The sequence below is a fragment of the Petaurus breviceps genome, unplaced genomic scaffold (assembly GCF_028583685.1).
Source record: "Petaurus breviceps papuanus isolate PSGF00001 unplaced genomic scaffold, PetGlider_PUasm1.0 91133, whole genome shotgun sequence".
NCBI lineage: Eukaryota > Metazoa > Chordata > Mammalia > Diprotodontia > Petauridae > Petaurus > Petaurus breviceps.
This window is the reverse complement of record NW_027187419.1, coordinates 100,316,732-100,342,194: the sequence shown is the minus strand read 5'-3', so window position 1 is coordinate 100,342,194 and position 25,463 is coordinate 100,316,732. Positions and strand designations below refer to the sequence as shown.

At 37.2% G+C, this 25,463-nt stretch overlaps 1 protein-coding gene across 1 annotated transcript in view; it reads right to left on the bottom strand.

Moving 5' to 3' along the window:
• The window catches only part of CYBRD1 (cytochrome b reductase 1), a 44,065-nt gene that overhangs the window by 5,396 nt on the left and 13,206 nt on the right, over positions 1 to 25,463 (bottom strand). Inside the window, exon 2 of the mRNA XM_069079897.1 lies at positions 19,618 to 19,826. Within this exon, the coding sequence (XP_068935998.1) occupies positions 19,618 to 19,826 (209 nt within the window). The remainder of the gene's footprint in view (positions 1 to 19,617; positions 19,827 to 25,463) is intronic.

Below are 25,463 nucleotides of genomic sequence, written 5' to 3'. Positions count from 1 at the left end.
AGAAGGGCAAAGGGACCTATGCATTATCCTGCTCCAAGCATTTGGTATTTCTCATTTCCTTCCATACTCAAACCCTGAGTTCTTTTTTCAATTGTCTTTATGTTTCACATTTGGAAGAGTTTCTGTCTGCTAAAGGATGCCTCCCACAATGGCATTATGAATACTATCTCTGGATGAAAGAATATAAAAGCTACTTCTTGCTGGATCTTTTCATTAGGTATGGCTGCTCCTATAAGTATACTGGGCAACCCTATGGACTCTTGAATTATTGAGTTTAAAGGAATATTTTCAGGTACCTTCCCAAGATGGAGTGGGTGAGCTCTGAATGGGTGGCAGCCTGATGAGGAAAGCATTAACGTCCACTCCACATCTTTCCTGATTGAGGTCAAAGGATTAATGGGAGATGAGAGGTGGGGGGGAGGGGAAGAGGAAAGAGGAGAAAAACACAAAAACCTAATGTGCACTCAGAATGAGCTTAGGAGGAAATTGCAATGAGGAGAAAATAATTAAAAATACTATCAATAGGCTGGTTTGCATATTTATTTAGCACTTAATACTGCAAATGGAAGCCCTGTGTATTCGAAATTAAAAATGGTTCACAGGATTTCCCTCCAGAGATTCACATTGTTACTGGTTCTCCTTCAGTGAACTTACCTTCCCCCTCCAGTGATTATTTTAGAGTTGAAGGGTAAGCTTTTTTATGTCTAGTTTTTACTTTCTATTTCAAAAGATGAGGATCAGATCATTAACTCCAAGCACTTAACACAAGTACATTTCTGAAGAACCAAGTCATAACTCTCCATTGGGCAAGTGAAAAGGTGAGTGAAACAAAAGATGGAGAAGAGAAAGGCCAAGTAAGTAAAAGATGACCATGCAGTAAGGCAGACAAGTGAGTCCACAAGAGATGAGTAAAGTGAATGCTGAACAATAAAAAATAATAAAAATAACAACAACAAAGCAGGGAAGAGGGGCACAATATCTGCAAATGGGAACTTAATGGTTTGAGAGATTTGCCATAAATGCCCATTCTCCATTTCCTAATATTTCAACTCCCAGTTCTTATATAGGTTCCATTCCTCCTTTCCTGTGTTAGGGTTCTACCTCTGAAAATTAGAGAATATTTCTTTCATCCTTTGTGGTATTATTGTGTTTTTTTTCACCACCACCACCCCTACTTTCCTTTGTGATCAATTCTTTTATGGTACTGGGGAAAAGGGGAGGAGGAGAAGACAGGGTAGTGAGATGACCTAAGGGACACAAGTCTATCTTCAGTGCCCCTAGGTAATTTCCTCAGATAAATTCTCCTGACTCTTCCTTATGTTAACTTTAAAGACAGGGCAAGAGTCCTCAAAGGAATGCAGAGACTTCTGATTCAAAGTCTTCCAAAATTCCTGAAAGGATAAGTGGCCAAAGGATATGACTGGGCAGTTCTTGAAGAATTCAATAAACTTTGTTAAGAACTGCCTGAAACTATGATCAAACTTGTCCATGATCCAGAGAAATACAAATCAGCGTGGTAGAGTGGTAGCTTGTTGTACAGATGTACAAGTCAGAAAAGACGTGGATTTGAATCGGAACTCTAAAGCTTGGTAGCTTTATGATTCTAGGCAAGTCATTTACCATCTAAGTTTTTGCTTCCTCATCTCTAAGATAATGATAGTAACATTTCTACAATGACGTCATAAGGATGGCCTAAGGGAAGTGTTTTGTAAAGCTTAGGGCACTATAGAAATGTGACTTTTAAAATGACCACCTCATGCTTGTTAAATTGGCAAAATAGTAAAACATACATACACGCATACATATACACACACACAAACAATAAAATTCAGTGCTGGTGGAGCTCAGGGTAGGCACAATCTTTTTGGAAAATAATTTGGCAAAATACAGTAACACTAATCATATTTGACCTAGTAATCCCACTATTGGCACTTTGTTTGAATGATGTTATTGAAAGGAAAAAAATTGATCTATACAATAACATTTGTAGCCACTTCAATGTAAAAGTCAAAAAACTGGAAATAACTTATATGTTCAAAGATTGTGGAACAGCTGAATAAATATAGTTATTATTTAAAAGTAAATCAATGTAATAGAATTATTAATGACAACATTTTGTGGAAACTTTACAAAACCTTACAAAGACAAAACAAAGAATACAAAGAAATATGTACAAGGTGTCACAGAGGGAAGAAACCAGAATAATAGCAAAAATCAATCAATCAATGAACATTTATTAAAGTGCCTTCTATTTCTCAGGCACTGTGCTAGGCACTGGGGATGAAACTGTGCCTGACCTCAAGATTACATTTTTATTTATAAAAATAATGTGCACATATATAAGATATATTAAAAGTAAATAGAAAATGAGGGGTGGGGCACGATACTAGCAATTGGGAGGACAAGGAAAGATGTCATGTAGCACTTGAACTAAGTTTTGAAGGACACACTAATTACATCTATGCAAAAATAACAACAAAATTTTATAAGTACTTAGAAGAAAAAGATCAGCAAGGGATGCAACCAAGTTATTGATATAATTTTATATATATATGCATATATATACACACACATATGTGTGTGTGTATAAATATTGTAGTAGATAGAAAACTGGCTTGGGATTCAAGAGAGACTTGCCTCTAATACCTACTGGCTGTGTGACTCTGGGCAAGTCACAACTTCTCATTGTTCTCAGGAGTGGGAAACCTGTGGCCTCAAGGCCACATGTGGCCCTCTAGGTCCTCAAGTGCAGCCCTTTGACCGAATCTAAACTTTACAGAACAAATCACCTTAATAAAAGGATTTGTTTCGGGTGGCTAGGTAGCACAATGAATAGAACACTAGCCCTGGAATCAGGAGGACCTGAGTTCAAATCCAGCCTTAGACACTTAACACTCACTAGCTGTGTGACCTTGGGCAAGTCACTGTAATGGGAATATAAATTTAAAGATCTTCCCTGCCCCTAGGCTAAAGTGCACCTGGAGCCTGGGGTGGGAGGCTTGTTTTTCAGTAGATACTTCTTGATTAGCCAGTGAGTCAATAAGATTGTTATTCTCCTCTGAGCCAGGAGAAGGCTATATAAGCCCTGATGTGTAGCTTTGTTTTGGGGCTCACTTTGAGAAGTGTTCTGTGATTTGATCAGATGAAACTCTGGAAAGCTGTTGTCCAGAGCCCCCTGGCTTTGAAACCCAGATGTTGTTTGGTATGGATGTAATGGTTGGACAGTTTGGAAAGCTGTCTACTTGATCTCTTTCTGTCTTGATAATTCTGCCTGTATACTTTGAAGTTCAGGGTGATGACCTTTTTCCCCTGAACTAGGTGAATGATACATATCTGACTGATTAAAGTAAGCTTGTTAACCCATTTTGAGTTGCTTTCCTTTATCAAAGCAGATCCAAGAACCAGTGTTGGCAGCAAACCCTGAGGATACTTGGGGTGCTTGCTGCTACAGTCACTTAACTCCAATTGCCCTGCCTTCCCTCCTCCAAAAAGCAAAAACAAATAAATAAAAATAAAAAGATTTGTTCTGTAAAACTTGGGACTCAATCAAAAGACTGTACCTGAGGACCTACCATGTTTCCCCAATAATAAGACCTATCCCGAAAATAAGCCCTCCCCTTACTGTGTAAGATTCCTCTAAAATAAGCCTTCCCCCGAAAATAAGCCCTATTGAGATTGCTACTGTAGTGAAGGTGATCCCCTGCGCTACACGCTACATTACAGTACCCTCTGTATGCACCGTCCCCCACCGTGAAACGCACGCCGCGCTCCGACCTGCATCCAATCAGAGCTGCAGCAGTGAGCGCGTCATCCTGTTCTTCCCCAGTGATTTGCTTATTGAATAAAGGTACATTTTTTTGTTCACATTTACCTGTTTATTAAAATTGCTGTCAATGTTCATTAAAATAAGCCCTCCCCTGAAAATAAGCCCTCTGGTGTTTTTCTATCCAAAAAAATAATAAGACAGTGTCTTATTATCGGGGAAACACGGTAGAGGGCATGTTCAGGTTCCCCATTCCTGTGGCTAGTCAATAATAATAGTCAATAAACACTTATTAAGTGCTAGCATTCAATTCTCTAAGTCTATAAATTGCCAAGAGCCAATATTTATTCGGAAATTCCTCATCAGGAATTCTCAACATCAATGAAATCACAGGTTGAGTCTCTATTCTCTTGCTTAATTTTCTTCTTTTTTTAAAGCACGAAGTAGCATCCCAAAGGGTTAGTGCTGATAATTGTTCTTTCCTCTTTTTTTACGTTTTTAAAGTTTATTCCTCTCTATAAAACAAAAGAACTAAGACAGAAAAAAATAAAGTTTTAAAGTAAAATTATGAATAGGATTTGTTTGTAAGAATTGTTTCTTACCCCTCCAAAAAATAGCAAAAAAAAAAAAAAATTGTTTCTTACTATTTAGAGTATAAAGAAAAGAATAAAAGCATTGTTTTCCCTCTCCCCCTTTCCAGAATCATGGGATTAAGGAAGGAAAGCAAACATTTAGATACTCAGTTCTTCTTCTAGGTACACAAATAATTCTAAACCCAGTGGACTCAGTGGAAATCTCCAGTTGTAATAACTTTTAATATTTAGCTAAATCTATCATCTAAGCCTTCTTCTTTATGGTATTTGGAGCTACTGGGGTAGTGGGGGAGGGAGAAGTTTCAATTTCTATTATAAGATTCTATTGTAATCACACACATATAAATTATATAGGAAGTGAGACAAAGGGAAAAGAAGAAAAATGCTTGTGCATATTTGTACATTTTATGTTAACCATATATGTATATATATATTATACATATACTTCAGTTTATACATTTCTGCCATTTTCCTCTAAAATATTTCCCTTTAGAAACATATTATAATTAGTCCCTTTAAAAATTTCATAAAGAGATTTTGTTCATTTTATGAGATAGATGTTTCCCTAAAAAAAGAAGTTTTTATTTTCCCTGGGGACAAAAAAATCACACTCACTATGCCCCACCTAAATTTAAGAGAAGTGCTACTCTCTAGTTGTTGTGTTTCCTGTTTAAGGTTATGCAGAAATTTTGGTTCTTCTATGATATGAAGATCTCATCCTATTCTTGTGGAGAAGATAGGAGAGATGTGGAGTAGATGATAATACAATTAGACTCAGAGTCAGCTGCATAAGTAGACTCAATGGTTCAATGTTGGTGTGGCAGAAGGTCACCAGTGCAGTACTCCATGGATCTGGGTTTGGCCCTTCACTGTTAAAAATTTTTATCAATGGGGTGCCTAGGTGGCGCAGTGAGTAGAGAGCTGGCCCTGGAGTCAGGAGGACCTGGGTTCAGATCCAGCCTCAGACACTTGACACATACATACAAAAGAAACTAGACATGTGACCTTGGGCAAGTTACTTAACCCCAATAGCCCTATCCTACCCCCTCCAAAAAGCAAAAAACAAATTTTTTTATCAACGACTTGGATAGAAGTATAGAGGCATGTTCATCAAATATGCAGATGACACAAAGCTGAGAAGGATAACTAACACATTGGATGATAGTCAAGATCCAAAAAGATCTTGGCAGGTTGGAGCACTGAACAGAATAAAAGAAAATCAAGAAAGATATATTTTAAAATGTTAAAAAGGTAAATCTTACACAAAACAGTGTTATTGATGCCTTCTTATCTACTCTTCCCTCTTCTTAGGATCAACAAATCTTGATTTTTATTTTAAATCCATATCTTTATATTTTACTAATTCCCTTTCATCTATTGAAATCATGATTTAATTCTCACCTGCCAAAAAAGGAAAAATGGATTTAGAATTCTCTGAATAGTGATCCTTTTCAATATGTCATTTGAGAAATGACATAAGAGTAACAGGCAGCCCATACTTACATTCCACAGTTCTGGGTTTACATGGATCAAGTTTAATCTTAGGGGTATTCCTCAAAATCTCTCTAGTTTGTGACCACAGAATATCAGAAATGGGCTCACCTTCCACAAACCACACGGAGCCCTAGGAATATGCAGTTATATACACATACACATTCATATTTATGTTTAAAGGGTCCTAAGCTCCCATGAAAGCACTTAGGCTAAAAATACATCTAATATATGGGGTAGGCTTGATTTGACTCAAAACACTATGAAAAACTCAAAGGGCTAACACTCAATATTATAAATATTCAAGACAATTCCCTCCCTTCTCTGGTGAGTCCCACCTCCTCCAGAGAGCTACACATTCTTCAAAATATTTCTCTCATCTCCCCCAAAAAAATAATGAAGCACTTGATGCCACTAGGGAAATAAAATCTGCATGTTTTATTGAGTTATATAGACCTGTTTCATCTACATAAATCTCAGAATTAATGAAAGGCAAAGTTTAAGTTTGTTCCAATACGCTGCAGCACTGTCTCTTGCTACTCCTTGGCCTGATTTCCTGAAACTTCTCTTCTCTCAGAGGTTTGATCTAGGAACCTAGTGCTGTCCAAGTTTCTCTGTGTCCAAGACAGCTGGTCCAAAAACTCAGCATTGGCAAGGAACTCTATCATTGCTTCACCACCAGCTCTAGCCACTACCATGTCTGTGGTCCCATGGTCCTTTCTTTTTCTGTGGCCAGGCTGTTCTTTGCAGGAGCCCTGGGAACCAGTGAGCCTGGATATGTCCAACTGGCTTTCTTTCTGGTCACCTCAGCTCTTAGATCTGGCTTTGCTCCCCATTTTAATGGCCAGTTCCAAACATTTAGCCCAGATACAGGTTTAAGCTATGACAAGAGCGCTCATTCCCACCCCCTCAAGAAGACGTTATCAAAGTTAGAAGTTCTCAAATGTAATGCCAATGGGGACATTTTTTTTTTGCCTTTTGAAAGGCAATTGGGGTTAAGTAACTTGCCCAAGGCTACACAGCTTACACAGCTAGTGTGTGTGTGTGTGTGTGTGTGTGTGTGTGTTAGGCGTCTGAGGCCTGAACCAAACTTGGGTCCTCCTGACTCTGGGGCCAGCGCTTTTACTCACTGCACCACCTAGCCACCCCCAATGGGGACATTTTTTATCTTTTCTAAGGCATCATCTTCAATACTAGAACAAAGGTCTTATTCATGAACCTTTTAATTAATCTTGACCAGATTTCTCTTTGTCATCCTCTTTATCTATATTTCATTGCAGAAATTCCTTTACTGAATCCTTATCTAGTTAGATTATTTTGAAAATCTGTTTTATTTTAATTGATAGGGTATTATGCAAAACCATTAATTTTCTGTAAGAGTAGCTGGTAAGTTATTACTAGAAGTTGAAATAATTTTAGATACCAAGACAAAAGTCATTATTAGCAAATCTAAGGAAATGTCTTGCTGGGCTTGTTGCTCTTTCATTCAAGGTTTAGCTAAGTGTATCATGATTAAGTCAGCCCTTCATTTTTTCTTCAGCAGGACAATTTCTATTCATTTGTCTTGTTTCATATTTTATTTCTCTCTCTTTTTTTAAAGCAATTGGGGTTAAGTAACTTGCTCAAGGTTACACAGCCAGTTATTATTTTTGTGTGGATGCCAAGTATCTGAGGCCGGAACCAATCCCGGGTCTCCTGTCGCTAGGGCTGCCGCCCTTACACTGCGCCACCTGGCCGCACCTTGTTTCATATTTTCTAACCTTTTAATAACTTGTATTGCTTACCTCTAAAGCCCCTCCAAGTTTATTCTCTTAGCTTAAACTTAGAAATTCTCCTCTTCTGGAAATGATCTGACTGATACCACTAGACTATTTCCATATCTATAATAGGTTATTGTTTGTTTTTTAAAGAAGATGAGATTGCATGCAGAGGAAGAACTGATGGAGTCTGAATGCAGAACAAAGCATACTTTCACTTTTGGGGGTTTTTTAAAGTAGGTTTTTCTCTTATCTTTTTCTTCTTTAACAATATGACTAATTCAGAAATATGTTTAATTCGATTGCACATGTATAACCTATATCAAATTGCTTACCATCTTGAGGGGGGAGGATGAGAAGGAGGGAGAAAAATCTGGAACCTCAAATCTTGTAAAAAATGAATGTTGAAAACTATGTTTACATGTAATTGGAAAAAATAAAATACTATTTACATAAAAAATAAAGATGAGACTGAAAGCTATCAAATGTCATTTATAGATGATTTAGATGTTTTCAATCAAGTAGATGACTATGATTCTATTGATGAAAGGGGAAAAAAAGCTTTCCTCAGATCATGGAGGAGTCTGACATTGAGATTTCCATATTTAGAACCTTAGAAGAAGAAAAAAAACACTAGAGGGTAATACCTCTTCTGTGTAGAAACAGGCCCTTATTGGACAGTCATATCTACTAAGAATTTAATCTAGTCCCATATGATATCAGATTTCACCGTCACAAAACAACAGAAGATTTAGTATACTGTAAAAAATTGTGTGTGTAAAATAAAAAGGAATGAAAACAAGTACCCTGCCCCCCTCACCACTATTCTAACAATTAAATCCCACAGGGAAGAGAAAGGACAACAGCATCTTCCTCCTCTTAACCCACACTTTAGCACTCATGAGAAATCCACACTTTCAGTTATGGGTCTAAGTGAAGAAACAAAACTAAAACTCCATCCTACTACTAAGTAAAATAGCTTTATCTAGGCAGACCTGTCCTAATTTTGCATGTAGGACCCACAGGGACAAGTACTAAAAGTGCTGGGAAAAGCTTATATGATCTTAAAAACTCTCATTCTTTCTATACTCTTTGTGAGGTATGTGCCTTGAGTTTGATGATGGGTGGGGGAATGTCGACTAACTTCAGGTATTTAGATAAATGCTATATTTATATTTATTTATATATTATAGATAAATGCTATAAATTATGTATATAATTTAGATAAATTTAGATTTAGATAAATCACACACAATTATTCTTTTGAAACTGAAATGCAAGGTCAGTTTTGGTAAGGAGATGTCATTTAGGAATTAGCAGCAGTCTATGGAAGCTTCTAGTTTTTAACAAGAAGCATTTCCTCTACTCCATGGAAAAGTGGGAAGCCGAGGCACAACCACTTAGAAGTGAACTGATCCATTCTCAGCAAGCAAAGACTAGTTTCTCTTCTTAGTTTGAACCCAAAGAAGAAAAATCAACTGTTATATGAAAATACCAAAAGTTTCTGATATGCTAATGTTACCCAAAACAAAAACAACTACAAAGCTGGACACATTTATAAAATCAAATTAATTCCAAAGTTATGGAGCTTAATTAATTTGTCAAAAGTGTGCCTATGCAAAGAAAGGGTTGGGGACTGTGGTGTTGGTGACACAAGGTTAAAAATAGTTTTATATTTTCCCCTTTAGGGAAGGAAGAATTCTTTCACTTGATTTCTTCCTACTTCCTCACCTCTCCCAACACCCCTTGCATCTGTTCCCTTTTCTCTATTCCCACTTACAACTCCCTGGTCAAAGCCCTTACTGAGAGCCTCCTAACCGGTGTTCTCAATGGCTGCTTTCACCCATTTGTCCTTCCTGCTTCTTTGGGAAAAACTTAAAAAAATAAATAAATAAATGTCATGACTTTTTCTTGCTCCAAAACCTCCATTGTCTGCAGAGTAAAATTCAAACTTTTTAACCTGGCATTCAAAGTCCCTCCCAACCTCTCCCCCACAGTCTGGCACTTTCTCAGCTTTAAATCTTATTATTCTACAAGGGACTACTCTCTGTCTTCCACACATATGATGCGCTCTCCTACCTTTGCACCTTTGATCTCTCAATTCCCTCTGTCTAGAATGTTCTCTAATCTTTCCCTTTCTCCATTGAATACAAATTCATTCTTTTAAGCCCAAATGAAATTCCTTCTTCTCCTGATACCTATAACTGTAGCTTCCTTTCTCACTGGATCTCACATAGCACTTTGTCTTCAAGCTGTCTTATTCAATTACCATATCTTGTGGTTCATTATAGCTATTCATGTTGGTGTCCTTTTAACTTCTTGGATTCCAGTTCCGTGAGGATAGCAATTGTGTTTTTATCTAAACTTTGCCTCTCTTTCAGCACCTAGCAACACTGTTCTACATTCAGTAGGCTTGTTCAATATTGAATGAATAAAGTAGAGAGGGTTGGGATTTGAATTTAGGACCTACAACTCTGAACCTAATGAGGGATGGCTCCCAATAGGTTCAGCAGGAACTCTGATCTTATCTAAAGGCCAGAGAACCTGTGATTCAGTCTTGAAAGAATTCAGTAGGCCCAGGCTAACTTGGAGTCAGAGTTGTAAAAGTTTATTATATGCCTTACAGTGGGCAAGGATCCTTAGGGGACCTGCAACCTTAAACGGGTAGAATTAAAGTTTATATAGGATCATCCATAGTAGAACCCGTGCCAATTATGCTAACTAGGTGATTAAGGGTGGCATTAGGGAGGAGTTAAGGTGGGGATAGTGTAATGTAACTGTGCAGGCATATTGCCCATGATTCACTGGGAAAAATCCCAAGGGGGGGCTACCAAGAGGTGTGGTTTTTGGCTTGAAATGTCACTAAGTCAGCGAGTGGTCAAGGGCTGATGGAGAAGTGCCCAGTCTGCCACCCATCGGTGTCATGCTTGACAGGATTAATGTCTGGGAACCAAGGTTAGGGAAAGATAATTGCTTAGGAGTTAACCTAGAAAGGGAGTATTGAAGGATTCATGGGGGCAATGAGACACAATGCAAGGGGGAGATAATAGTTGCCTAAGCTGGAATGTTTATAGATATTTTTGTGAAGGATTGATAGGTATAGCTTGTTAGTGTTTCAAGGCTGAGATAAACAATCCATGAGTTATTGCTGGGCACAATTAATGCTTTGAAGCTAGGGGCAGGGACAGAAGGGACAGAGTTAATGCTCTGGGGGGGGGATGGTAATGGAGTGTGATTTTACAAACTGGTTTTACAAATTGATGTTACAAAGTTTTACAGACTGATGTTACAAATATAGATGCCAAGTACGCCATCATTACTGATGTTACAAATTGAGTTTACAAATAGATTTTACAAACATAGATCCCAAGCACCCCATCAATTCAGCCATTCTCCAGTTGATGGGCATCCCTTCAATTTCTAATTCTTAGCCACCACAAAAAGAATTGCTATAAATATTTTTGTACAAGTAGGTCCTTTCAACTTAAAAAAATCTCTTTGGGATATAGACCTGACAGTGGTATTGCTGGATCAAAGGGTATGTACAGTTTAATAACCCTTTGGGCATAGTTCCAAATTGCTCTCCAGAATAGTTGGATCAGTTCACAACTCTACCAAGAGTGCATTAGTGTCCCAGTTTTCCTACATCCCCTCCAATATTTATCATTTTCCTCTTCTCTTATATTAGTCAATTTGATAGGTGTGATATAGTACCTCAGAGTTGTTTTAATTTGTATTTCTCTCATCAGTAGTGATTTTTTTTGGAGGGGCGAAGGGAGGGCAATTGGAGTTAAGTGACTTGCCCAAGGTCACACAGCTAGTAAGTGTTAAGTGTCTGAGGCCAGATTTGAACTCAGGTGCTCCTGACTCCAGGTCCAGTGCTCTATTCACTGTGCCACCTAGCTGCCCACTAATCAGTAGTGATTTAGAGCATTTTTTCAAATATTTTTCATATAACTGGAGATAGCTTTGATTTTTTTTTATCTGAAGACTGTCTGTTCATATCTTTTGACCATTTATCAATTGGGAAAGGACTTGTATTCTTAAAATTTGGCTCTTTTCCTATATATTGGAGAAAAGAAGACTTTTATTAGAGACACTTGCTACAAATCCCCCCTCCCCCAGTTTTCTGCTTTTCTTATAATTTTAGCTGCATTGGTTTTATTTGTGCAAAATCTTTTAAATTTTATATAACCACAATTATTTATTTTGTATTTAGTAATGTTCTCTGTAGCTTGTTTGGTCCTAAATTCTTCCCTTCTTTATACATCTGAGAGGTAAACTATTCCATGCTCTTCTAATTTGTTTATGGCATTACCCTTTATGTCTAAATCATGTATTCATTTTGACCCTATCTTGGTAATACAATGTAAGATTTTGGTCTACCTAGTTTTTGCCATATTGTTTTCCAGATTTCTTGGCAAATGAGTTTTTGTCCCAAAATGTTGGATCTTTGGGTTTATCATATACTAGATTACTATAGTCATTTACTACACTATATTGTATACCAAATCTATTTCACTGATTCACCACTCTATTTTTTGCCAGTACTAGATAGTTATGATGGTTACCACTTTATAGTACAGTTTGAGATCTTGTATGGCTAAATCACCTTCCTTTATACCTCTTTTTTTTCCATCAATTCCCTAGATATTAATTGATTTTGATTGATTCCTTTTATTCCTGACCTTTTGTTCTCTGAGATGAATGTTGCTATTATTTTTTTAGCTCTATCAAATAATTTTTGGTAGTTCAATTGATATGGCACTGAATGAATAGATTAATTTAGGTAGAATTGTCATTTTTAGTATATTGGCTTGGTCTACCCATAAGCAATTGTTATTTTTCCAGTTGTTTTTATCTGGCTTTATTTATGTGAAAAATGTTTTGTAATTGTGTTCATATAGTTCCTGGGTTTGTCTTGGCAGGTAGACTCCCAAGTATTTTATAGTGTCTACAGTTATTTTTTTTAAAGCAATTGGGGTTAAGTAACTTGCTCAAGGTTACATAGCCAGTTATTTCTGGGTGTGGTGCAAAGTGTCTGAGCCTGGATTCGATCCCCAGGTCATCCCAACACTAGGGCTGGTGCTCTTACTCGCTGAGCCACCTGGCCACCCCTAAGCAATTGGGGTTAAGTAACTTGCTCAAGGTTACACGGCCAGGTGTTTCTGGGTGGGTGCTAAGTGTCTGAGCCCGGATTTGATCCCCCAGGTCATCTCGACACTGGGCCTGGTGCTCTTACTCACTGTGCTACCTGGCTGCCCCATCTACAGTTACTTTAAATGAAATTTCTCTTTCTATTTCTTGCTGCTGGACTTTGTTAATACATAGAAAGGCTGATGATGTATGTGAGTTTACTTTGTATCCTGCATCATTGCTAAAGATGTTAATTGTTTCCACTAGTTTTTTAGTTGATTCTCTAAGGATTCTGTAGGTATACCATCATATCATCTGCAAAGAGTGATAATTTTGTTTCCTCATTGTCTATTCTAATTCCTTCAATTTTTTTTCTTCTCTTACTGTTATAGCCAACATTTTTTTTTTTGCTTTTTGGAGAGCAGTTGGGGTTAAGTGACTTGCCCAAGGTCACAGGCTAGTTTTTGTGTTAAGTGTCTAAGGCCAGATTTGAACTCAGGTGCTCCTGACTCCAGGACCGGTGCTCCATTCACTGCACCACCTAGCTGCCCCCAATAGCCAGCATTTCTAGTACAATATTGAATAATAATGGTGATACTAGGCATCCTTGCTTCACCCCCGATCTTATTGGGAAGGTTTCTAGCTTATCCTCAGCGCAGATAATGCTTGCTGATAGTTTTAGGTAAGAATTCATTGTTTCTTGAGGCAGTCCATTCCAATTTTAGGCAGCTCTAATTATTATATAGTTATTCCCTGTTTGTTTACTTGGTTGTTGTCCTTCATGCTATTAGAGGACCAAAATGACATCACTATTCCAGAGTCAAGGTACAGTGCATCCAGATCAATATGAACTAGGAAGGCTCTATTACAGATTGGGCACAAATAGTCCATGTGATCATTTGTAGTGAAGATGTCTCTAAATTTGTGCATCTAACATTTCTTCTAAACTGCTCCAATTCTGCTTTGCTATTTGTTGAGATGTAAATGTTATCCAAACCCTGCCTTATTTATAATTTAAACTTGTAATATTTATACTTACAATTTATATTCATTATTCCTAGTTCTCCCTTCTAGAACCAAGTAAAAATAAGTCTAATCCTCCTTCTAAATACTTACAACAACAAACATTAATTGCATAAAGCACTGTCATAGGTTTTTTCCTTACAAAAGAGGCTTAAGAAATAATTTGGGCCAAGAAGATAGAGAGGTCTCTTGCCCAACTGATGAATTTCTCTGAAGTGAGTCAGCTCCTTGGAGATGGAACTAGTATTCATAACTGTTGTTAGAGCTAGTTGTTTGCCTTTTACAAGCTGATAGCCCACTCTAAGATATAAATTCTTGACTGAAATTCAGTCTAGCTTGTAGAGCAGTTAGGTGTTTGGGGTTGGTAGTTCTCCTGTATTAGTCTTTTCTGACTTTATGTCATCTGTACATTTGGTAAGTATGCCATTTATGCCTTTATTCAAGTCTTTGGATGAGGTTGAATAGCAAATGACTATGAGCAGATCTCTGGGGCACTGTATATCTTTTTCCAAGACAGGCATTGAATCACTAATATTAACTTTTGGGTATTGTCATTCAACTAGCTCTGAATCCATTTATCTATCTTCATCTTGTCTTCAAGAACAGCAGGAAAGATGTTGTCAAATGATTTGCTAAAATCTAGGTGAACTTTATCAGCATTATTTCCTTAATCTACCACTTTGATGACCATGACAATTCAAAAAATGTGGCTAGTGGGCCTGACCTTTTCTTGATGAAACCTCATTGCCTTTTTGTAGTCACCCTTTTCTTGTTAAGATATTCACTAATCATCCTTCTTATTCTATAATATTTCATAGACCTTTATAAAGTTTTCAGTGTTTATTCTGTGAGGTCACATGGTCAAAGAGTTAAAGTGCTGGACTTGGAAATAGGAAGACTGGAGTTCACATCTTGTTTCAGATATTTACTAGACATGGAACTCTGGGCATGTCACTTAAGTTAATCTGGGCCACGATTTTCTTATATATAAATGAATTTATTGGCCCCTCCTAGCTCCAAATCTACCACCTTATAATCTTTTTTGAAGGTTGGGATGATATTTGCCTTGTGTAGTCTGTGTAATCTGGTTAATTTCTTCATCATATTATGAAATTGAAAATTGATTTTTTATGCTATTTTCTTAAGACTTAAGCTAGTATAGATTTAATATTCCTTTTCACTGTTTGTGCCTAAATTCTTCACTATTGCAAATTTGCTCAGGTAATCTCAGTTCATTTGGATCATGATTCTATTGATTCTATTCTTTTGATTTGTAACTCCACCCTTACATTGTGACTAATACCCCAACCCTTGTAACCTTACTCATCACCCACTTTCCAGAGAAACTGAATTAATCTAAAGCTCAATTTCATCAATCTAAATCAATTTGAAACTGTTGTATCAATTCTAATCCATTGCCTGAAGACTATTCTCATCAACTGACAACTGATATCATCTCCCAATGATGTAATAGGGAGCAGCTGAGATGACATTGATCTGCCCTTCTCTTCCAACCAATCAACACCTCTGTTGCTTGAGATTTTGCTCTGTCATTTTGTTAATCAGTAAAAAGAAACGTCATCCGATTTTAGATTTTTGAGCTCAAAGATCACTGAAGATGGTGACTGTGGCCATGAAATTAGAAGACACTTGCTCCTTGGAAGGGAAGCTATGGCAAATCTGGACAGCATAATAAAAAGAGAGACATTACCTTGTCAACAAAGGTCCATATAATCAAAGCTATGGTCTTCCTAGTACAGTGTATGACTGTGAGAATTGGACCACAAGAAAAGCTGAGGACCACAGAATCAACGCTCTCAAACTGTGGTGCTGGAGAAGACTTTTGAGAGTCCCTTGTACAGCAAGGAGATCAAATCAGTCAATACTTAAAGAAATTCATTCAGACTATTCATTGGAAGGTCAGATTTTAAAGTTGAAGCTTAAATTCTTTGACCACACCATGAGAAAACAGGACTCATTGGAAAAGACTTTCTTCACAGGGTTGTTGGCAGATAATAGCTCACATTTTTATTGTGCTTTGTAAGCAACAAATGTGAGTGTTCATAAACAACAAAGCCCTGTGTAGAAATGTGAGTGATGGTGATGATGGATGATGTACTGGTATCCTCCGGACTCCTATACTTTCTATAGCCATAATACTGTACAATGAAAACTAACATTCATAATTATGCCCTTTTGAACAAAGCAAGGCCTTTGCTTAAATAATAAAGGTTTAATTACATTTAGTAACTATTAATTAATTAATTATTAATTAGTATTAAAATTAATTATTAATTAATAGAATTACTATGATAACACAATAGACTGATATATTTTATAAATTTTGTTTTCAATGACAAGGGATGAAACAAGCAGGACTTTCTCTTTAATCTTTTGTTAACTAGAATTCTCAGTTCCCTAGACATTCTATTAACTGAAGTTTTACTATAATTCTAAGTAGGGTTCTCTGAGCCTAGTAGTTGTTTTAAAAAATGAAGGAAATACAGTCAGGAGGTAAAGCAAAAGGAAGATAGAGTTCTGGATTTTGCTATTGAGTCTTCTAAATTCTGCCAAAGACTATGTCATCTAGGAAGCTATGTGATCCAGTGGATAGAAATCTGGACTTGGAGTCAGAAGGACCTGAATTCAAATCCTGCCTCAGACACTTGCTAGCTGTGTAGACCTAGGCAAATCATTTGACTTTTCTCAGCCTCACACTTCTCATCTGTGAAATAGGTATAATAATAGTACCTAGTTCTCAGGGTTGTTGTGAGGATCAAATGACATAGCATATATAAAACTCTTTGCAAACTTCAAAGCACTATATAAATGCCAGCTGTTGTGATATATTCATCCTTTCAGTCATAAATATGAAACTCAGGATTTGGCAATGAGAAGGCAGGGTGGGAACTTTACATTGCCCTAATGAGTCACTCCTATATTATAATAAATAGCAAGGGATTTCATTCATTCACTCTCTCATTTTACTAACTGGTGCTTTGCCTAAAGGAATGTAAATTTTGATCAAAAGATATCTTGGGGTTTACCAGCCAGATTTCTTTCCTAAGGAACACACCTTAAACCCAAATCACTCAGGTTCTTGGTGACTGGTCAACAATAGAGCCCAAGCCCAGCTTAGTCATAGTTTGGACCCCAAAGGCTCAGAGTGAATGTAAATAGCAATTGTTTCTGTTTTGGTCAGAAACTCTGAGGGTCTTCCCCTCCCAGATGGATTTTTTTTAAACTAGGTAAAAGAACACATTCTTGGCGGCATTTCTTATCTAGCCTTAATCACTGAATGGACCTTGACTCAAATCAAAATGAAACCTGGGAAAGGTCTTAACTTAAAGTTAACTTAAAAGGTCTCCCACTACATCAGAGCCATCTTCAGTCATCCTGACCCATATCTTGGACTCAGGTGACTCTGGAAGAGAGAGTGAGGCTGGTGACTTTGCACAGCCCTCCCTTACTTAAATCCAATTCACTTGCAAATCATGGCATCACCTTCCTGAAGTCATAATCCTCTTCTAGAATGAAAGACAAAGAACATTTTATAAATACCTACTATTCACAAATTCTTGGTGCTGGGGAAGGTATGAAGAATATAATTTACAACAGTGGTATGAAACACATAGCCTGCCACCCATAACACTCAGGCTACAATGCTCCTTAGTGCAGTCTGAACCAGATTAAAATGCAATGGAAAATATTTAACAAAATAAATAGAAATACAATACAACATAGATAATGCTGATATGTGTTTTTCTAAGTCAATATATGGCCAACAGGGATCCTTATGTATAGTTTAGTGCCCCCCACTTCTAACTGAGTTTGACACCACTATCTTCCCTCGTTTCCATTTGTCCACCCTCCTGGAGACCACTTTATTTCAAGCCCTTATTACTTCTCACTTGGATTTTTTCCAATAATTTCCTTGCCACAAATTTCCCTCATTTCTAATCCACCCTCCACAAAACTTCTAAAACTCAGGTCAGGAATGACCACCTTACTATCTCCCCACTAAGAATAATTAGTGGCCCCCTATTGCCCCTAGGATAAAGTACAAATTCCTCTGCTCAGCACTGAATGCCCTTCAGAATCTGGATGGAGCTCACTCTGCCAGGCTCAATATGCATTGCTTCCTTTTACTACTCTACATTCAAAATGGTATCCTTGATGTCCCTGATAGAGGACATTTCATCTCTTGACTTCCTGTCTTTGGACAGACTGTCCTTCATGCCCAAATATTTTCCCTCTTCTCTTCCACCTGTGAGAAATGCTAACAGTTTGGTCACAGATTCTATAGGAACAACAGATGTTGCAAAAACAGATGTTACACAGGATGTGCAGGAAGGTGTAAATCAGGAGGAGGGAAGGAAGGACAGAGTGACCCTATCTAATCATATAGTTGGAAGAAATCTGTAAGTTTCCCCTTGGGAGATGCCTGGGCTAAACTGACTCAAACTGGCCAGGGTCAAGGGATGGTCACCAACTTTTAATTAACACACTTGCTTAACTAACCTCATACATATTAGCTGACACACCCCACATAGAATTAGAGCCTCATTATCTAAACATGGAACCCATGTTAGCTCTTGTTTGGGAAGAGGGAACACATGAAGCAGTAAATGTGTAGTGGGCAGGTCAGAAAGATTGTAACCCAGAAGAGTGGGGACCAGTCCTAGTTCTGAAAGGGGGAGCAAGGCAAGAAATTCAAGTGGAAGCAGCATAAAAGGGCTTTCGTTTGTCTGATTCTCTGTAGTCCTTTGAAGATTATACCCATTTATTCAGGAGAGAATAAATGTAAAATGAAGAGAATGAAAACCTTCCTGGCTTTCCAACAAGCATTGTTTATTCTTAGACAAAGTATGTCCTAACACACCTCTTGGAATCTCTGAATACTTCAAGGCTAAGTTCAAAATGCCACTTTTACAAGAAGCTTTTCCTGATCTTCTAGTTTTTTAGGACCTTCCCCAACTATATCAATTTATGCATATTTTGCATTTACTTATGTGTGTACACCTATGGTTTCCAAACTGTGCCACAGTGTGCTGGGATGCCACAAAACGAAACTGTGAGCTATTCTTTTTTGGCCTAAGGGTGCCTTAAAAAAAATTGCTGAATCACTAAGGGCTGTGTGAATCAAGAAAGTTTAGGAACCACTGTTGTACCTGTTATTTCTCCTTGCTTCTTGAGGTCAGAAACAGTTTGGGATTTATGTTTTTGTATCCCCACTACCTAGCACAGTGTATACGTAGTAGGTGCTTAGTACATATTTATGAAATGAATGAATGAGGAAAAAAAGCATGATCCTGGACCTCACATTGGGATAAAAAGATATATATACTAAGATCTCCCAGAATATTAGTCTAGTACCATTTAATCTTTGTAGTATCAGGAGAGAGCTAGAAAGGCCACTAGAACTTTCATGGATCTCATGACAATCTTATGAGAAGATATGGGGAAAAGTGACCTTGGAGAAGGAAGCATGAATGGGATGGATTGTGAACCACATCACTGGAGAGAACAACCTCAACCTCTACTCCATGAGTCTTTATCATTTAACCAAAACTAGATTTAATAAGGAGGCTGCATGCACCAGAAGCATGCACATGCTCATGCATGCACACGCACACACACAGAGGCAAATTCTAAATCTCAAATGTTAGTTCATAATCACTAAGTCCTATACCTTCCCAGGTATAGAAATGCATAATGAAAAGAAACATTAATAAAAACAAGTAAAAAAGAATGATGGCTGCCAAGAAATTCTGAAAAGTATCATAAGAGTTATTATATTATCTGAATTGTCCATTTGGTCTTTTTAGTTTATCAACATTTTTAAGATTCTGACCTGTACAGCATAAAATATGATGGCAACCAGTCCAATCCAGCTGTGCAGACTGTACATGTTCGGAATGTTCTTGGCATTGTGGAAGTCAAAAACAGCTACCAAACCAATAATTGCAAGGATCAGAGCAACGGCATTCAACCCAGCATGGATGTATTTCATCAGGAGCTTGCTGCATTTCCATGTCCAGGGCAATCGGTAGACAATAATTGCTGAGGAAAGAAAAAAAGGAGAGGGGAACAATGGTTTCAAAATAATTAGTAGAAAGTTAATGATTTATCTATGGTGATCTCAAGTAGTCATACATAATTCAACAGGTGCTATTCCAAAATTATCTCTGAAAAGTTGGGTTTCTCAGAAGAGAATTTTGAGGCAGTATTAGTTTTAGTAGATAAAGAGTGGGCCTCCAAGCCAGGAGAACCAGAGCTGAAATCTTGTCTTTGATTTATATTAGATACAGACACTGGGCAAACCACTGAAGCCCTCAATGTTCTAGGCAGCTCTCTAAGACTACAGAGTTTGCAGAGAAGATGCTATCTTGGATTGATAACAGGAGCTTCTGTAATCCAGGAGCTCCTGGAAATCACAGGTCTGGTCCCCATCCCTAGCTGCCCACATAACAGATCCCTAGGATACTGGCAATGAATGGAAGAAATGGAGGTCATTCTCTATGAGGGAAAGTTACATGAATTTAAGGAAAAATATTTTTTAAAATTTTATTTCAAATAAAAAAAGCAAAACATTTGCCAATTTTACATGTGTAGAAAATGTGAACACTATATACACATAAATACTTGGATCATAAAGTAATACATACATCATAGGTGACTATTGTAGCAAAAATAAAAGCTTACTTTGCTTACTTAACTCCCCTTCTTACACTGTGACAGAGAAAGATGCCAACAACTGCTGAATTTCCTTATCATTTTCCTTTTCTTCTTAACCCTGAGCAACTGTGTAAATAAATACCACAATGCCTGGCATGTCATGGGCACTTTAAAAATGCTTGCCTGCTCGATTAACTGATATGTGGTCAAATTAGAGGATTTAGGTATTTACACAAAGCACATAGGTCCCTAGAGAAGTAGAAAGAGGCTGTATTCATTTAAATAAAAATTGCTCACACTTTCATCACTTCTCAAACTTTTTGGTCTCAGGATCATTTTATGCTTTAAAGAATTGAGAACCCCAAAAAGTATTTCCTTATGTGGTTTATATCTATTGATATTTATATAGTAGGAACTAAAATTGATAATTTTTAAATATTTAAAACATTTAAAATAGTAAACCTATTATATTAGCATAACATATTTCATGAAAAATAACATATCAAAACAAAAGATATAGTGATAAGTGTGGCATTGTTTTACATATTTTTTGCAAATCTCTTTAATGTGTGGATTAATAGAAGACAGCTGGATTGTTCTATTGGACTCTGCAATTTGTTGCAATATGTTGTTTTTATTTAAGTATATGAGGAAAATCTGGCCTCAGATATGTTTTTGGGAAAAGGAGGCATATTTTAATAGGCAAATAATGTCTTAGTATTATTATGGAAGTAGTTTTTACTTTGCTGACCTCCTGAAAGGGCCTCAGGAATTCCCAAAAGTCCGCACACCATACTTTGAAAAATGCTGGTTTAGGATATACTTTATTAGTAAAAGCCCTGTGAATTCGTCAATGCATTAATTTTTCTGAAAGTTGTCAGGGACTTCTAAGGCTTTGAGCACTACCTACTACTACTCTAACCCATCTCCAAATGGTCTTTCTGTTCTATTGTGGTTAGAACTCTCTGTTTGGCAGCTAAAAAAGGGAGTTTCTCTACCAAAATGACCTACCAATGAAATCACAGACCCAGACAAAAACAAAAAATAAAAATGGAGGTGGGGGTGGGTAAGGAGATCCTTTCTGACATTTTTCTTTAGAGTCAGAATTTAACTAACACCATCAAGAGTTTTATTTGGAGGAGTTAAACATGTAGAAACTAGATTCATCCCACCAGATACTGGATGCATAATTGTGGGCAAGTCACTTAAGCTTTTTGTGCTACTTAGGAAACTCTTTAAAACTCTTAAGTCATAGTTGCTGATCAGGAGTTTCCACATCAAGAAATTTCCCACTATGATGAAATCATAGGTCTGGGCTAAAAACAAAACAAAACAAAAAACCTCAAATCCCAAGCTTAAAAAGACAATAACAGTCTTCTCCTTTTTCTCCATTAAAAAAAGAAAAAAGTATTTAAATGGAGGATGCCAGTTTCATAACTTTTCGTTCCAAGATAGCTACTGTGAAATAGGAAATTCATTTCCTCTGATTAGAAGTAAAGGGGGGGAGGCAGAGTGGCAAAGTGAACACAGCACCAGCCCTGGAGTCAGGAGGACCTCAAGCATTTAACACTTACTAGCCATGTGACCTTGGGCAAGTCACTTAACCCCAATTGCCCTGCCCTCCTCCCTCCAAAAAGCAAAAAAAATAAAATAAAAAGAAGTAAAGGGGACAAATAAATAGTATGGTAGCTTGGAATCATAGAGCTGTAAGGCACTGTAAAGGTCATCTAATTCATGATTCAATAATATGCTCCTGCTCTGTTAAATATTTAATAAATTGAATTATTTAATTCCCCAGAATGGCTATCTCCAATGAGTATTCAATGCCATGTAGAGCACATCTATGTGGAGCTTTGTAGAGCCTGATTTTTCTTCCCCTCTTTCCCATTCCAGGCCACCCATAGCCCATAGAACTTTGTACAAGATTTTTTCTCAAATCTTAGAAATTTGGGGATGTGAAATACCATCTATGGAAATTTTAAGTGACTAGAATTTCCTAGAGTTTTTTGGAGACAGGGAGGGGAATAGCAAATGCCATAGAGAAGAAAAAAGAAAAGGCACCACACGTTTCTGAAACAATTACCAAGATAACCTTCTTAGAGGTAACCTGAACAATGCCTGAGCATGGAAGGCTACCATACAACCAAGACTTGCAAGTTTCCTATCATTGGATAAATTGGTTCAAGTTATCTTGATCATGGCTTTCTTTCAGGTGAGCTGTTTCACTACTTATAGTTCATCATTTCAACTGAAACTGCTTTCTTCAAAATGAAGGTTAGCAGTGACCCCCTAATTGCAAAAGTCAATGGCTTTTTCTCAGCTCTTATCCTTTATTGGCCTCCCTGCTAGGTTTGACACTGTTGAATATACTCCCCACCACCTCCACACTTCCCAATATTCTTTTCTCCCTTGGCTTCTGTTACACTACTACATTCTCCTAGTTTTCATCAAACATTTCTCTCTGCTCTTTCTCTATTCCCTTAGATGACTCCTCTTCCTTCACCCACTCCCTTAATATAAGCATTCACTAAGGTTTTGTCCTCAGTCCCCTTTACTTCTCTCTGTCTCTCTCCTAATTCTTCTCTCTCCAATCTCTATCTGCCTTTTTAAGTTCTGCCAATGACACCAACAGTCATCTATGCTGGAAACCTTAGTTCTTTTTTGACTTTCCCTGTGCACCCAATTAGTTTAAAATTCCTATTTGGTACATCTCCACATATAATTCCATTTCTACTGACACTCTCACATGACCTATTACAAAAGCCTGCTTGGTATAGTATTTTGCATACAACTGACATCTATAAACATTCATTGTTCTTCAGAGACCGTGGGAAAACCCTAGATAAGTCTTTATTTCAATGTGTAGCATTCTTCTCTCCAAGCTAAATATATCTTTACAAACCATTCAGTGAATTATCTTAATTATGAACTATTAAAATGATTAGGTCTCCTTTTATGTATCTTTGCTTTATGAAGAAATAGGTCCCCAGGAAGTGCATAGCATTTCCTCCCCTCAAACCAAAGTTCAGTCATCAGATTGATAAAATATCAATTAAAGCCAACTCCCAAACGGTGGTTTCTCTAGCAATTGTAGGTATTGTATTTCATTCTTCCACCCATTCAACACAATACTGGTATTCTCTAGGAGCACAGGCGAACTATGGAAAATGGAGGTCTCTCTCAACAAGGCAGCCCTAAGGGAAATAGGAACTTAAGCATAGAAGTCCTTTAGAATCTGTGTTTCAGACTCATAGTCAAAACGTTATCATATCCTTAGCCTCAATATTGGTTTCTCTGCATCTCTCCTGGTTTGGCACTTATTCTCCTTATGGACCCCCTCCTTCACTAGTTGTCCTTTGCCGAACCATCTACTTTCTTACCATCCCCACCCCCATTCCCAATTCGGTACCTGATTAGATCCTGCCTTTCTGACCTATTCCCTATAGGCCAATTTTGAAAGATTCAGCTAGAAAGTCTGGTTAATTGACCCCTGAGAATGTATCAACTGGCATTAAAAAGTTAACATTTTATGTCTTCCGGGAAATATCTTCCATTTTAAAACAGATTTTGAACTTAAGGAATAACTATGATTTAACCCAAAGGAATACATAATTATAACTGTGGGAATGTCAGGCACCTTAGCAGGAAAATGGAGATGGTTGGGGACAGGCCATTCTGCAACATTTCAAAAGGGACTGAAGTTAAAGCTTAGAAAAATGTAACTTCTTAATGTCAGAGAACACTTTCAACTTCATGGAATCAGTAAAAATCTTCCATAAAAGGCTCATTCTGTTAAAGTAAAAGTTCTTTGTTCCCTATACCTTCTTTTCCAAGTACTCCTTAGTCCTCTTTACCCAAGACTCTCTCTTCTTTTGCTTCATATGGTTACCTCTTTTTTTCTGTCCATGATTTGACTTAAATGTGTTCTAGCTCTCTAGTTCATTAATCTTTTCATTTCCATTTTTAGTCTGGTCATAAGATACAGGTTTCATGCCTGGATTCTTCTCTTAGTTTAAATTAAGTAGAATCATAGGATCAATCAATCAACAAATATCTAATTAAGTACCTACTATGAACCAGGTACTGTACACTGGGTCTACAAAAATAAAAATGAAATAATTCCCACCATCCAGGAGTTTATATTCTAATGGAGCATAGATTTTTAGCTGCAAGGAGACTCAGAAATTATGACTTGCCCTAAGGTCTCTGTCTGTCTGTCTGTCTGTCTCTCTCTCTCTCTACACACACACACACACACACACACACACACACACACACACACACACAGAGTAACATGAAAATGTTGCCTATTATTCACACCCAAATAAGTACCACCAGCTCTTTGTTCTATTTCAAGCAGAGCAAAATTTCTGGCAATCCATACTAAAAGGAATGGCTTGTTCAGAGCTCAGGAATGTGATTTGCCTTAATGAAGAATTAATATAGAATTGTCAAGCATTAATAGTTTTTTCTTATATCACTAGGAAAAATATTTATATCATCCAGTCTCTTCCTTCTTTCCATCTGTCCTATAATAAAGCTTTTCAATATCACATTCTGATCCCAAATGACTTGCCCTGTAAAAGGCCAAACAGGGGAACAAGCTACAATCTCAAATATAAATGGTTAAGATAGGTTATAGTGTCTGAGATAGCGGAAGGTATAGCTCTGCCCTTCCCTTGATAACTCAAGCCTGGACATTAATTTTACACTATGGTTCCATGGTCTATACAGGATGACTATGTCTTTGTGTTAGCTAACAATAGACACATTTTGTCTGTTTTGTTACCAATGTAATTTGAGGGGTTTGATAAACATTATAAAGAACAAAATCAAGAATCATCTACATCAGGTCTTTTCATAAAACCATTGTTTATTCTTTCTGGTGTATCCCAAATTTCCTCAGCCACAATGTTAAAGGGATGTGTCAACGTAAAGCAAATTTTTTTTAAAAGGGAAGAGGTGTGCAACATTAAATTTTGAAGAAGCAAATCATTTTCAGAACACTTTCATGTTTACAAC